Source organism: Poecile atricapillus, chromosome 5 (assembly GCF_030490865.1).
Source record: "Poecile atricapillus isolate bPoeAtr1 chromosome 5, bPoeAtr1.hap1, whole genome shotgun sequence".
Classification (NCBI taxonomy): Eukaryota; Metazoa; Chordata; class Aves; order Passeriformes; family Paridae; genus Poecile; species Poecile atricapillus.
Window position 1 is genome coordinate 31,237,236 of NC_081253.1, and position 12,688 is coordinate 31,249,923.

Genomic DNA, 12,688 nt, shown 5'->3' on the forward strand with positions numbered 1-12,688 from the left:
TATTTTAAGGAAGTTTTTTATATTAAGAAATACCAATCATGAGAGAATGTTATCCAGAACATCCCACAATAGAATTTTATTGAATTATACTCTCAGTTTGAGCAAGTAATTGCAGATTACTCAGTTTACTGTGAGTTATGCTGATGGCTGCATATTCTCTCCTCCTTTTAGCAAACTATCTTCTAAGCTGGTATTTAGCTAAGTATTTAGGAACCTTTAGGTTCTCAGGTACTTAGGCAAGATGCATTTCCTGTCAAGGGAAGTCATTAGACAAATTGAAGCATTAGTTATATAAACTTATCTCACTGTAATTGGGATAAGAAAATAAAAACAAGGACTTTGGCTTTACTGTGCAAAAATGCCATTATTGCTCCACCACATTTCCTGAGTATTTGACATTTCAATATATCCAGTAGAAAGGGTTGTTATTCATTGCCTTTGATATCCTTCAAAAGAAGTTTGTGCCATTAATTTTAATAATATTGTAAGCATGCAGCCTGATGTTAAATTCCCTTGCACTCAGAATTTCCATCCATTTAAAAAACCATCATCAAGCAGAGAAGGAACACTAGCTTGCTTTCTAGTAAACCATAGTTCAGAGCAAGAATCTACTGGCCATTAAAAACAGAACATTTTCACCTGCAAAACAGACATTTACTAAGCTTGTCTTCGTTATTTCATCTGGCAAATCTGTCTCTGCTGTTTCCAAGCTAAAAACGAGATAGAATGTGCTGTGTTCTAAAGGTATGAGGAGAAAATAACTTCAGATGTTCTTACCTTTGCATTATAGGGAATATAATGCTTTGATAAGGCTTCAGGAGTGTGCATCCATGTTTTGTCTACAGAAAAGCAAAATAAAAGAAGCACTGAATAGGTTATTCCAAGCACTGAATATTCAGTTGTTAAGTATAACAGTATCTCTGTGGAAAAGTTCAACAATCATCCTCTTACTCAAAAAATTAGCTATCTGAAGTAGATAGAGGGGCTGGAGGGAAATATCTCACACCTTCCCAAACACTTGGAAGAAAGAACCTGCTTCATTCTGTTGGGCACAATTTCTGTTTTAACCAATTTGGGTTTCCCATAAGAACTACAACTCCTCCCCCCAAATGTATTAATTGGTCTGAGGTTGTTTGCTGTTTCTGCCCCAGATCAGTATTTTCTGCATCCTGCTGTTAAAAGCATCTCGTGCATCTAATGATGTTTTTTGTTGAATTATGTGCTTTTCCTGATGAATTATCAAGACATTAAAGGGACAAACAAAAAATTATCCAAGCTATAACTGACAGAAGAAAGCCCTTATCTTTATTAAAGAAAAAGGATATGCATTAGATTCCTAAGTTTTAGATCTGATTTATAAGTTCAGACCACCTGTAATTTTTCCATCCATATGCTAGACAAATTTGCATATTCACCTTTAACTTTCCCATTACAAGACTGTCTTGTTCTCTTACTTTTCCTGCTGCATAAACATAATTCTGTAATTATTTGTCAAATACATCTTCTCATATTTTAATGGTCTTTTAAAACGTTCTACACAATTTAAGATGCAATTCAAAATGTTAAGAAAAAGCTTCTTTTTATTACAATCTTAGAAACAAATTTTCAAAGTTTACTCATTTGAGAGCATTTAAGAAAACAAAAATGTTCCAAAATACTAATCTGCATTACCACACATTTGAAAGAGTTTGTAGCTATAATTATTATTTTATATGACATATATTGAACATTTAGCAGTATTTTCTAACTTGAGACTATCCTGGTTTAAATGAGCATGAATTAAAGTCACAAATCTGTAACTTTATTGAGTTAAGTAACAGAAAAACAGCTTAAAGCTAAATTCTACCCTTGGATATTCACAATTCCCTTTGCCTTTTATGGGAAGTTGCAGTTACAGTAATTACTAACTTTTTTGTTAGTTACACTTAAGAACAATAAAATTCTGTTCACTCAAACTGTTGAAGAGCAAAAGCTGTGACATTGATTGACACTAAAGCAGTAATTAAATATTTTAGATTATGCAGAAGCAAGAAAACCGTTAAACAAGATATTCACCAGTCACCACAGTAACAGGATCAGAACTACAAAGATGGGAGAATTCTTTTTTCCCTAAGTAAATTTCATTCTAGATGGCAGTAATGTTCAGCTCCATTACTGAAGAGTGATATTATCACTTCTTAATTAAGGAAGAATGATTTTTCCATTCAGCAGCCCCCAGGGGGATGATTAAAGTGGCTCTTCCTTTTAACTGTGGCTTGTGATTGGACTGCTGAAACCAAGAAATCATTTCCCAGAATATTTTAACACCTGAAACCTGATCTCTAACATAAAATCAAAGGCTGATGTTATCCAAAAATGCAAAATAACCATCCCAGTGAACTTTTAGGCCTGGTAGAATAGGGGCTGTCAGCCCAGGAGATAACCTGAGGTCCAGCCCAGCAGCTGTCACTGGGCTGGCTGGCAAGGCAAGGCACGGGGGAGCTGGCACTCAGGACAGGACTGCTCAGTGCCCCAGCCTGCTCTGTGAGCACCTGCACAGGGCCAATTTCAGCTCCTCCAGGTGCAGCCACATTATTCAGACCAGGGCTTAATTTACCCATTTTCTTCATATCACCTTTTACTAGCTTCATCTTTATACATTAAATATAGACAATATTTTAGTATTATATATTTATAATATATATAATTATTATACCTTATAAAATAAATCATACACATTATATAATATATAAATATTATCTATTCATAATATATAATTATGTAAAATATTATATATTTGTATTAAATATATACAATACTGTCATATTTATACATTTATAAAGGAAAATCTAGTAAAAACAGAACATTGAACCTCTTAAGGAAATTGCAGTAGTTCTCCACGTACTTTATGCCTAGTACCACCACAAACAGGTGACAGAGCTGCAGCTTCTAAACCAATTTTACAAGCAGACATGTGGCTAGACAGGTACCATCAAAACTAACTATTCCTTGCAAATGTTTCTTCCTCCCTTCTACCCATCAGGGCAAATTCAAATCTGAAAAAAGTGTTTGAGAGTCAAGTGTGAAATTCAGCATCAGGTCATCTTTCCAATTTTATTATCGTGTACGAAGCTTTACTTAAAATGTTTTTGTGAAATCATCAAGTTGCCTACCAGCCTCCAACAGTAATGAAGCAGAGATTCCAGCAAGGAATAACACTGCTAGGCAAGTGTTGCTCTAACTGTTGGTACCCCAAATTGGGAGGGATATTGGGAAATATGGGCAGGTGATCTCAGCTCCAAGCGAATTTTTCCTCCTGTGAAATCAGGAACTTAGTGGGGTACCAAAAGACACCTGATCCCAGGAGTCTTGTGCTGTTGGTTAAAATAATCCAACATTCAGATGTAGATCCACAGACACTGTGCCACAGCTACTGAAGATTTCCACTGATGATGGAAGTCCATTTCTCAGAGGCAAGGAATAATTACAGAGTGGTGGTACTTTGGAAAGACCTCTTAATGCTAAACTAAATCAATACAAGGCAAACTCAGGCTAAGAGCAAAGACGTGCAAAAAATCATGCATTTGGGGTAGGTTTTTTACCAGCATCTCCCTCTGAATTGTAAGGTCTGATTTTGAACTTACACCACCCTCAGAGGCTGTTTGAAATACTGCTTAGAATTTGTTTGATTTCACAGCAGTTGAGAAAGGCCAAATTTCAGACATTTTTCATGCAATAAACCACAAAAACACGAGAAAAGGAAACCTATAAAAGAAGTAGTAGTCAAATATCTGATGTAGATATGTCTTGTGGTTTGCATGATCCCTCACCTAATTTAATTTTTAAAGATTTTTCACAGCTTAAAGCTTAATTATTCATTCTGAAGCAACAGGCAAAATAGGAAGCCCTCCAGTGAAAATCACAGTTTGTATTATTTTATTAGTTACACAGCAGCAAGAATTCTGGACAATTCCCAGCTAAATAAAACAGTAGGTTCTAAAGAAAGGACCAAAAGCCCAGATAAAACCAAACTTGACAACCACATGCATCTAATGTTAACAGTAATAAAAAATGAAAGGACTCATGCTGTCACACTGGGTGAAAACCACAGTTATTTTAGATAATTATTACAATCTAGATTGCCTTAGAGTTTATATAAAGTTAAAAAAAACACTCAGTTGTTTTTTTCAGAATTATGAGGTTTCAGGAATTCGGATTTTGAGCCATTCAGAACCCAATAAAACCTATGCTTAACTGAGGTACAAGAAATTCAAAGAAGCCTGGGTATGTGGTGGTTTTGCCACACTCACTGGTACTGTGTGGAAGAAGAGGTGCAAAAAGGGTCACAACTGTGATTTCAAGGGCACAGGGTAAACCACAGCCGTGATTAACCAGATTGGCAATCCTGTGTGGAGCCTCTCTGTCGCCCTGAAAACTCAGCTTTTGAGCTTGCTAACATAGTTTTCTAAAGACTTTCCCAGGGCAGTAACTGTAAACATAGATATGTGTACATTCTTTCTGTTACACGTCTTGTGATGGGCATCTCTCACGGCCAGTGCAGTGAGAAAGTGTTATTCTGACCATCCAATCCCTGGCTGTGGTCAGAAGCCTATAAATCCTGGGAGGAAAAATAAACTCTCTTCTTTTCACCACACCTCAACCTGTGTCCGTGTGATCTGTTCATCTTCAGTGGTAACACCTCTCCACCCCACCTCAGCACGTGAACAGTGTGCTCAGTGTGTGGCACAGGCACAGAGAGCCCCTGGAGCAGCAGCACTGCAGCCTATCCAGTTTTTCAGGGAATTTGACTTGGTTGAGAGTGACTCTGGTTTTGTTCCCTGCCAGCACACACCAGTCTGTTAAGAGAAAATTGCATCAAGTTACCACTGGGAGACCCAAGGGTCTGATTTGCAAAGGTGGAGGTGGGAGCTGGGATTCCATGGGCAGAGGATTAATGCTGCTCAGAATTGCACCTTCTCTCCTTTCTAACCCGCCTGAACCACACCAGCCCCTTCCATTAAAAAGGGGAGGTGGATTTCCAATGTGCATTTCCCAGCTGGGTCCCACGTGTGAGCCACGGCAGAGCCGGGCCAGAGGGACAAATGTGTGCTGACAAATCACACAGCGAAGGCAATCGACTCTGGGACTTCATCAAGGACCCTGAACAACTGTGCTGCACTCAGGGGAAGATGACATTGGGTTAGATAACAGCACAGCTGACCATTTATCTACCGAAAAGGAAAGAGCTAACAGTGCCAAGAAATTGTTCTCCCTTTGAGATTAATTTCCCTGTGTATTACTGCCCAAAGAGATTGTGGAATGGCTTATTCACAGTGCAGCTTTAGTTAACTGCCTCCCTAAACCCCACTGTCATTATTAATTCATTAACATTAAGTAACATTAATTAACTAATGTTTCTAAAGTGTTTATCAAAGCATACTAGACCTAGTGGCCATTCATTTAATATGATGAACAGAGAAAGACTCTGATTTTAACTTTTTATTTTCTAGTGCTACAGTGGAAATACAGTAATTTCTAAAAGGTAGGAACTAAAGCCTTTATTTTTTATTAGATCAATATTGTTTCACATCGATGGGTGCTTTTATTGCTAACAGAAGAAATCCTGGAACTGTCTTTTCTTCTTGTTTTACAAAACTTTGTATGAAAAAAATATTTTTTGTGACAAGCAGCCTAATAAGAGTCTCCTGAAAAAGATATCATCCTAAGAGATCCATAATACATCTAGGTATTACTGCTTCAGGAACAGCTTACTTGCTTCAGTGTATGTACATAAGTACTCTCATTATTCCTAGATTACCTATTTTTCTGTAAAGAATGAAAACCTTCACAACAGAACACGAAAGAACTGTCACCTTGTTAAATAATTTCCTTTTTTCTGACTGCAGTAGAAAGCTGGCAGGTGCTCACAAAGCCTCCCTTATGCTGGTCAGACAGCAAGGTAGAAACTGTCTCCTTGACCACTGCAGGTAACACATGAATAGATAAGCTGAGGCCTGAGACTAAATGCTTGGCACCAGATTTTTTATAAGAATGTAATATTGAAATATTACTAACAAAAAATGTACCTATATTATTGCATTGTTCAGCTGCAGCGTTTGTTCCAGTCACCTTCTAGAGCAATGACTGAGTAAAGTCTGGGTGTCTGACAGTAATTTATTGAAGTTATTAACAGGTTGCTATGACTAAGAAAATGAAATTATGAGTCAGAGCCTTCCCTAGAAACATATAGAGAAAAATTCCCATCTTACACATAGCTCAAAAACAGTTACTTTTGCTATATTTTCTTTTTTTTTCTCCCCCAAACATAAGATATGCTTTGGATGCATATTTAGTCTTTGCCAAGAGAAGAGCCGTATCTCCCTAGAACAGAGTGAGCTTGGCAGAATGCTTTGCCTGTGTCCTTCTCCCCTAATATTTAGGACCTTGTAAATGGTTTTAAACAGCTGATTGCTATAATTGCAAAATGGTGTCATGGAATGATGGGTTGGCACAGTTACAAAATGAAAATAAGCCTAATATTTGCATTTCCTTCAACAATAACATCTGCTGCATAGCCTACACATTTTATACTATTTTTTTGAGGTATGGATACTAAAATGTGAGTTTTGACAATAAAGGAAAATAGGATGAAAGTTTTAGTGCAACTGACCAATGATTAGCAAATCTGGGCTTTTGCATTTTTGATTTGTTGATGTTAAGAACTTTTTAAAAGTTCATATTCCTAAACCAAAGGGGAAAAAACCAAGAAAAAGAAATCTGTTAACCCATACCTCATACGTCTTCTACTTACAACAAGAGCTCCACTGTCCTTGATAAAAGCTTCTATTTGAAGTCAAAAAAGAGATTACTGGCATAGCAACTCCATATTTCACTTTTGTAGTCTTGTTGTAAAAGAGTTCAGTGAACAATTCCAGTATTACTATAAATAAATTTGGAGGAGTATCAATTAAACTTGTGAAAAATGTTTGAAAAGCAAGCTTTTGAAGAATTTCTTGCTGTTAAAGAACATTATGTAAATAGGTCAAAACAAAGAAAAAGAAGCATAAATTACAATCTTAATATACAATTAAAATAGAATTTTAATTTTCTGATTCCAGAACACTGAAATAATATGATATAGAGCTTCCTTTAAAATTCAGACTGGAAGAAGAAAGTAGTTTGAGCAATCAATGAGAGCAACTAAAATATGCACATCTATAGCTTCCTCTTGCTTATGTACCTAAGGTACATCCTTTTATGTGCCAGAAGGATTTGTTTTCACAAAGTGAGTGATCTATTTTGGATGCTCCCTGCAATTCTCCAACAGTTTTATAGAACAAATTCTTATAAAATCAAGTAGCCATTGTGATTCCTATCAAGGTCTGGTTGTTTTATTTAATTTATTTCACACAGGAAAAGATATTTCGCCTTTAACTAGATACTCATCCAGTTATGTCAGAGTCTACCTGTGTAAGTCAAGCATTTAGGCTGTGGCTGTGTAAATTTTAATAGGGTAGAAGCCAAAAAGCTTCAGCCTCCTTCCATGCTGTTCCCATTGCAAATTTAGTATTTGTGCCTATGGTTCAGCAGCATACATGCCTTCTGGAAAGGAGCTCCTGAGGCTTTGGAGAAGTAACAAATAGTTATTGTTGTAAATGTCACTGTTAACCTGCCTAGAATATTCCTTACAGCAGGCAAGAGATAAGATCAGTTCTGCAATACCTTTCTGAAGATAAGGCAGATAAAATAAGCAACAGGAAATTATCCTCCTATTCTTATGGGACCAGAAAGAAAAGAAAAATCAGGCTTAACTGCACAGAGCCAAGAATCCATCAGAGAAGTTTCCAAAGCACATCCTCATCCGTATATGCCTCCTCTGAAGACATACTGTAACCTTTCTTTTCCCTAAACAATTAGAGCTGTCCCTTCTGCTTTCAGAACGTGATATAATACCATAAATATGTGTCTAGGTGCATACATGTGTCTACAAACACACACAAAGTGTCAGACTAAGCATGTTCCTGTCCCAGCAAGGGAAGACCACTGGGTCTTTGCCAAATGAAGGTGGAAAACCTGCAGGTCTCCTTGCTGGTGCTCCCATAGCCTAAGAAGAATCATAATACAAACAATACTTCAAAAAACAGAGCCAGAAATCAATATAAAAAAGGGACTTGGCCACTGAATATTTGTTTTCCACATGACCTAACATTTAGAAAGACAAGGAACAGTAATTGGAATACATCTCTTCCTTATGGAGGTGTTATAAAACTATTAAATTATTTTTTGTGTCAAGACAAGCTGAATACAGAAATATTTGTTATAACAAAAAAAAGCACACTCTTTTCCTCCCACCCTTCACTCCTGAAAAAAATTTTGTTCAAGAAAATCTTACAAACATCAAGCAGCAGCTTTTTTTGCTGTAGTAGGGCAGAAGTGGAAATTTAGACCTAGGTTTGGTATGTTGGGTTGTTGGGTTTTGGGTTTTTTTTCTTTCTCCCCTGTAAGGTGAATGCTTTCATGAAATAACAAAGTGCAACCACAAGAATATCTGAAGACCACAGTGGGGGAGCCTGTGGCTACTTATATTCTTTTAAAACTATGTGAGTATATCCTCTTTATGTTTTTTACCATACTCTTCATGTGGAAATCCAGCACACAATAGGCCATTTGTTTAAAATCAGTGATGTGAAATAGACTCTGACAGAAGGAAAGTATTTACTACAGGATTACACTTATCCCCAACACTCTTTTGGGCCTTCACCTACTGTCTTCTCATCATGAAATAAAATATAAAACAAAATATTTTTCATCTCTGGAATGCAGCATGTGTTTATAATAAAAATAAAGATCATATTATAGCCAGTCCATTCACATAAAAAAGCATCCTAAAACTTTTGATTGCAGTTTTTTATATGTCAGCCCCTGCCCACTAAATGCACTTTCATAAATAAGACTCATAAAAAGCCATTACACAGAAATGTTATTGCTGAAACTTATGATTTAAAACAGGTCATTACTTCAATATATTCTATTTAGCATTCTAAAGACCATCTACATCTAAGGAGCTGGTAACTGGCAGCAATTATCCACCTTATTAACTGCTATCATATGGAAAAAAACCTCAGAAAATTTAGATTTCCACATACATTGAACTTCATGTCATAAGAAAACTAAGGCTGACATTCTTGATGGGATGAAGGAGAACCATTGGGGAACAATAAAGAAAAAAATTAATTCAACTGCTACAACCTGCCCACCCTCACCCATTTCAGCTGCTGTAATTCAATAGACATATATCTCTACATTTTTTAGCACTATTTTGTCACTCAAACAGCTTCAATCTTTTGCTCACAGTGGATTTGAATTACAGTCATTCCTTATTTAAATATGTCTCAGTCTCACATTTCTGATGAGGGAAAAGCCAGAAAATACTAGTTATTTTTGCCTATTTATATGTGCAAGTTCTTACACTAATATCTTTTAATAGAAGGATGCAGTAAAATGTGCCAAATTCATTTATATGAGGCAAATCCATTCACTAAAAAAAAATGAACAAAACAAAGCCCCCATGGTTAATATTTTCTATTTTGTTTATGTGAATAAATACCATGACAAAATAAAGTCTAAGAACAAGTAAGTAATTTAGTTTAGATACAAACATACTAAGAATGAGAAAAATTTACATAACAATATAGCATTTAGAGAGATCTCTTACAGGAGAATTACATTAATATCCCTAAGCTACTTAAAAGAGGGACTGAATTTATCAAGATGCAAACATATTTCAAATTGAACAGACTTCCATCTGCACTACAGAATTTTTGCACTACAGCATTTCAAAGTGAGCATGCTACCATGTGTGACTTTAAAGGAATTTTTTAAAGGAAAAATTGAAAATTAAGAGTAAAGAAGACTCTTCAAAACCCCTTCCCCAAAACTGGATTACATACAAAAGCAAGCTTCCTATAGTGTGATAGATATGAAAACATTTTCCCAAGTTTTGTCATAACAACAAAACAGCAAGAACATACATATTGTTCATCAATTTGGTTTTGTAGGAGAAGGAAAGAGATCTTTAAAGAAAATATAATTATCTTTTCACCATAATTTACTGCAGTCATTGATCAGCGAATGGAAAACAGAATGCTTGCTTTTCTACAGCTTGCAGAGTCATATAGTGTTTCTGCAAATGAGAATTTTCTCCGGAACACAGCTATTTGTTAGTCCAACCAAACTACTGAAGTCAAGAGAGACACTATGTTGCTTTGAATGGCTTTTTTTTTTCCATATTTAAACACACAACTTGAAACACCAAGTGCTGATATCAGCTTTAAGCCCAAAATGATCCTTTTAGTCAACATTAGTGCCTACTGTTTGTTTCCCTGTTATACAAGCTCATGAGTAACAGAAGAGAACAGATACCACAACCTGGACTGCTGAAATATTCCATTTATTTATCTTTACCGGTGTAAGTACTTTCTGAAAGAAACTGAATTTGTTTAAAATTCACATTTTCTTGTATTTTTCATTGTTACTGTTAGGATGAAAGATGAACAGCTCATTTTTTTTCAATTTGAAATTTAAGCATATCAATTAAGCCTTCAACCAAAATGACTATCAGACAAGTACAAATAATTCCAACTGAAAATACAAGCAATCTCACCAGTTCTGGTTTGTACTAAATCTTGGGCAGTCAGACAGGCAATGGCTGTACCACCTTTTTAAGGCCAGAGCACTCAGCATAACTTGTCAGCTGAAGTGGCTATTTCATGTCTAAACCATGACCCTCAAAAATAGACTTACACTGAGTATTGGCTGCAGATATGATACCTGTAGTAAAATACTGTGCCTTAAAATGAAGTACTGGTAATGCTGAAAGTGGAGATGTGTGCTCTCAAGAGCACTGCTCTGATTTATGCCAAAGCTGATGTTCCCATAACATATTGCCTCCATAAACACTCATGCCACACATCTTATCTGTGGGAAACTTTTGCCTGTAAAGGATCAGGATTAATTTTTGAAAGTGCTCACTTTCTGTCTTAGCAACTCACGTTTCATGGCAATTTATTTGCAAAAGGACAGGTTGTTATCCAGCCTCCAACAGAAGAAAAAGGGTGGGGAAAAGTAAAGAAAGCTTGCTTTTAGTGCTTCTTTTCTTGCTTTGTGTACCAATATCTGCAAATTAAATGATTTCATGAACATTTAGAAGAAAAATTTTGTTGCTTGAATCAGGTGATGGCATGAGAACAGAGCTGATCAGCACAAAGAGCAGACCCAGCCATTCTAGTGCCCAGTTTGCCCAGTTCAAAAAGATGGGAGCTATGGCATGAGCAGCCACCTGCTCTATATGCATCCTGTTAAAGGACTCAGAGAGGCTGATCATCACAATGAACATTAGGGAATGTTTATTCTGGAAATCTGCCCAATTCAGATATAATCTCTGGCTATTATCAAAGTATCACCTACACTTATTTAAATTCCCCTCAATCCTATGGATTTAAGGCTATTGTTTTTGTAGCTTCAAGGTAACAGATGGTGCAAACTTGTAATTCACAGAAATCCTACCAGCACAGCCAGCTGGAAACTGGTTTGGGTTTAGGAAGAACTGCTTGGGAAGCCACAGAAGTCACACAGGTAATGCTTCAAACTATCTACACTCTTATGGAGAGAAGAAACCCACAAATAACCCATCAAGAACTGGAAGTAACTGTATGTATGAGACCTGTGGGAGAAAAATCAAATAGTATAAAGGAAATTCAACAACTGAAGCCATTTTAAATTCAGTTATTATGCATGAACACCGATAGAGCCGAGTTCTTCTGAACTTCAATTTGCATTAAAAATATGTAATTTTCACTTAATCTTGACAATTGCTTAACTGAAACTTGGTTTTTTTCAAAGGGTATGAGAATGGAAATGTCACGAGTGTTATTGTGAGTAAAATAAATGAATAACAGCATTGAATTCCTCTGTCTCCTCAGGTTCTGAATCATTATTAGGAATCCACAGGAATTGCACTTCATTGTGCCTGACAGCTTTTATAGGATACTTTTTTCTTGTTGAGGTAAAATTAACTGAAAAACAAAGCAAATGTCTTTGAATACAATGGAATTCCAATAATTTAAGTAATGACTTAGTAATAAATTAGTAAGAATTTTTTTATGAAGAAATGAAAACAGAGAGAAGTTAATTGAGACCCCTCAAATGAGCCAGGAAACTGAGGATACAACTTCACAATGTGATGATAAAGGCAAGATGCAGAAACTGCCAAGGGCAATATGAAATAGTGACAGAGTATTTTAGCACTCTGAGTTCAAGTCAAAACTCTGAGAAAATATGCAATAAAACACAACTGGTCTGTTTCTGAAACATGGCAGGCTGAGCTTCAAACATTATCAGGAGTCATTAGGAAAAAAAAAAAAAAGGAGAATAATTACATGGTCTCCTAGACAAAACAATCTACAATCCGCAAGTTTCCTTCTCAGTTGTGATAAATCAATCCCCAATTAAAGAATAATGAAATTGTTTCTCAAATGATCTGGAAGAAGCCTGGCAACACTATCAAGCATCTGGAAGGTACAGACCTGTTGACAGCAATGTTACAATTACCTACAAGAGGAAATATGGAAGTTCTAAAGAAGAGCACATGCTTTGGGTTTAAGCTTATTTCCTCCTGCTGTCGGGGTATTAAAAGATCTTTCATCCTATT

General features: G+C 36.1%; 1 protein-coding gene across 4 annotated transcripts in view; it reads right to left on the reverse strand.

Annotated features, from left to right (window-relative positions):
• Window positions 1-12,688, reverse strand: part of GULP1 (GULP PTB domain containing engulfment adaptor 1) — a 146,009-nt gene that overhangs the window by 63,347 nt on the left and 69,974 nt on the right. For all 4 annotated transcript variants that reach the window (XM_058839715.1, XM_058839712.1, XM_058839714.1 and 1 more), the window contains one exon: window positions 778-839. In XM_058839715.1, the coding sequence (XP_058695698.1) occupies window positions 778-839 (62 nt within the window). The remainder of the gene's footprint in view (window positions 1-777; window positions 840-12,688) is intronic.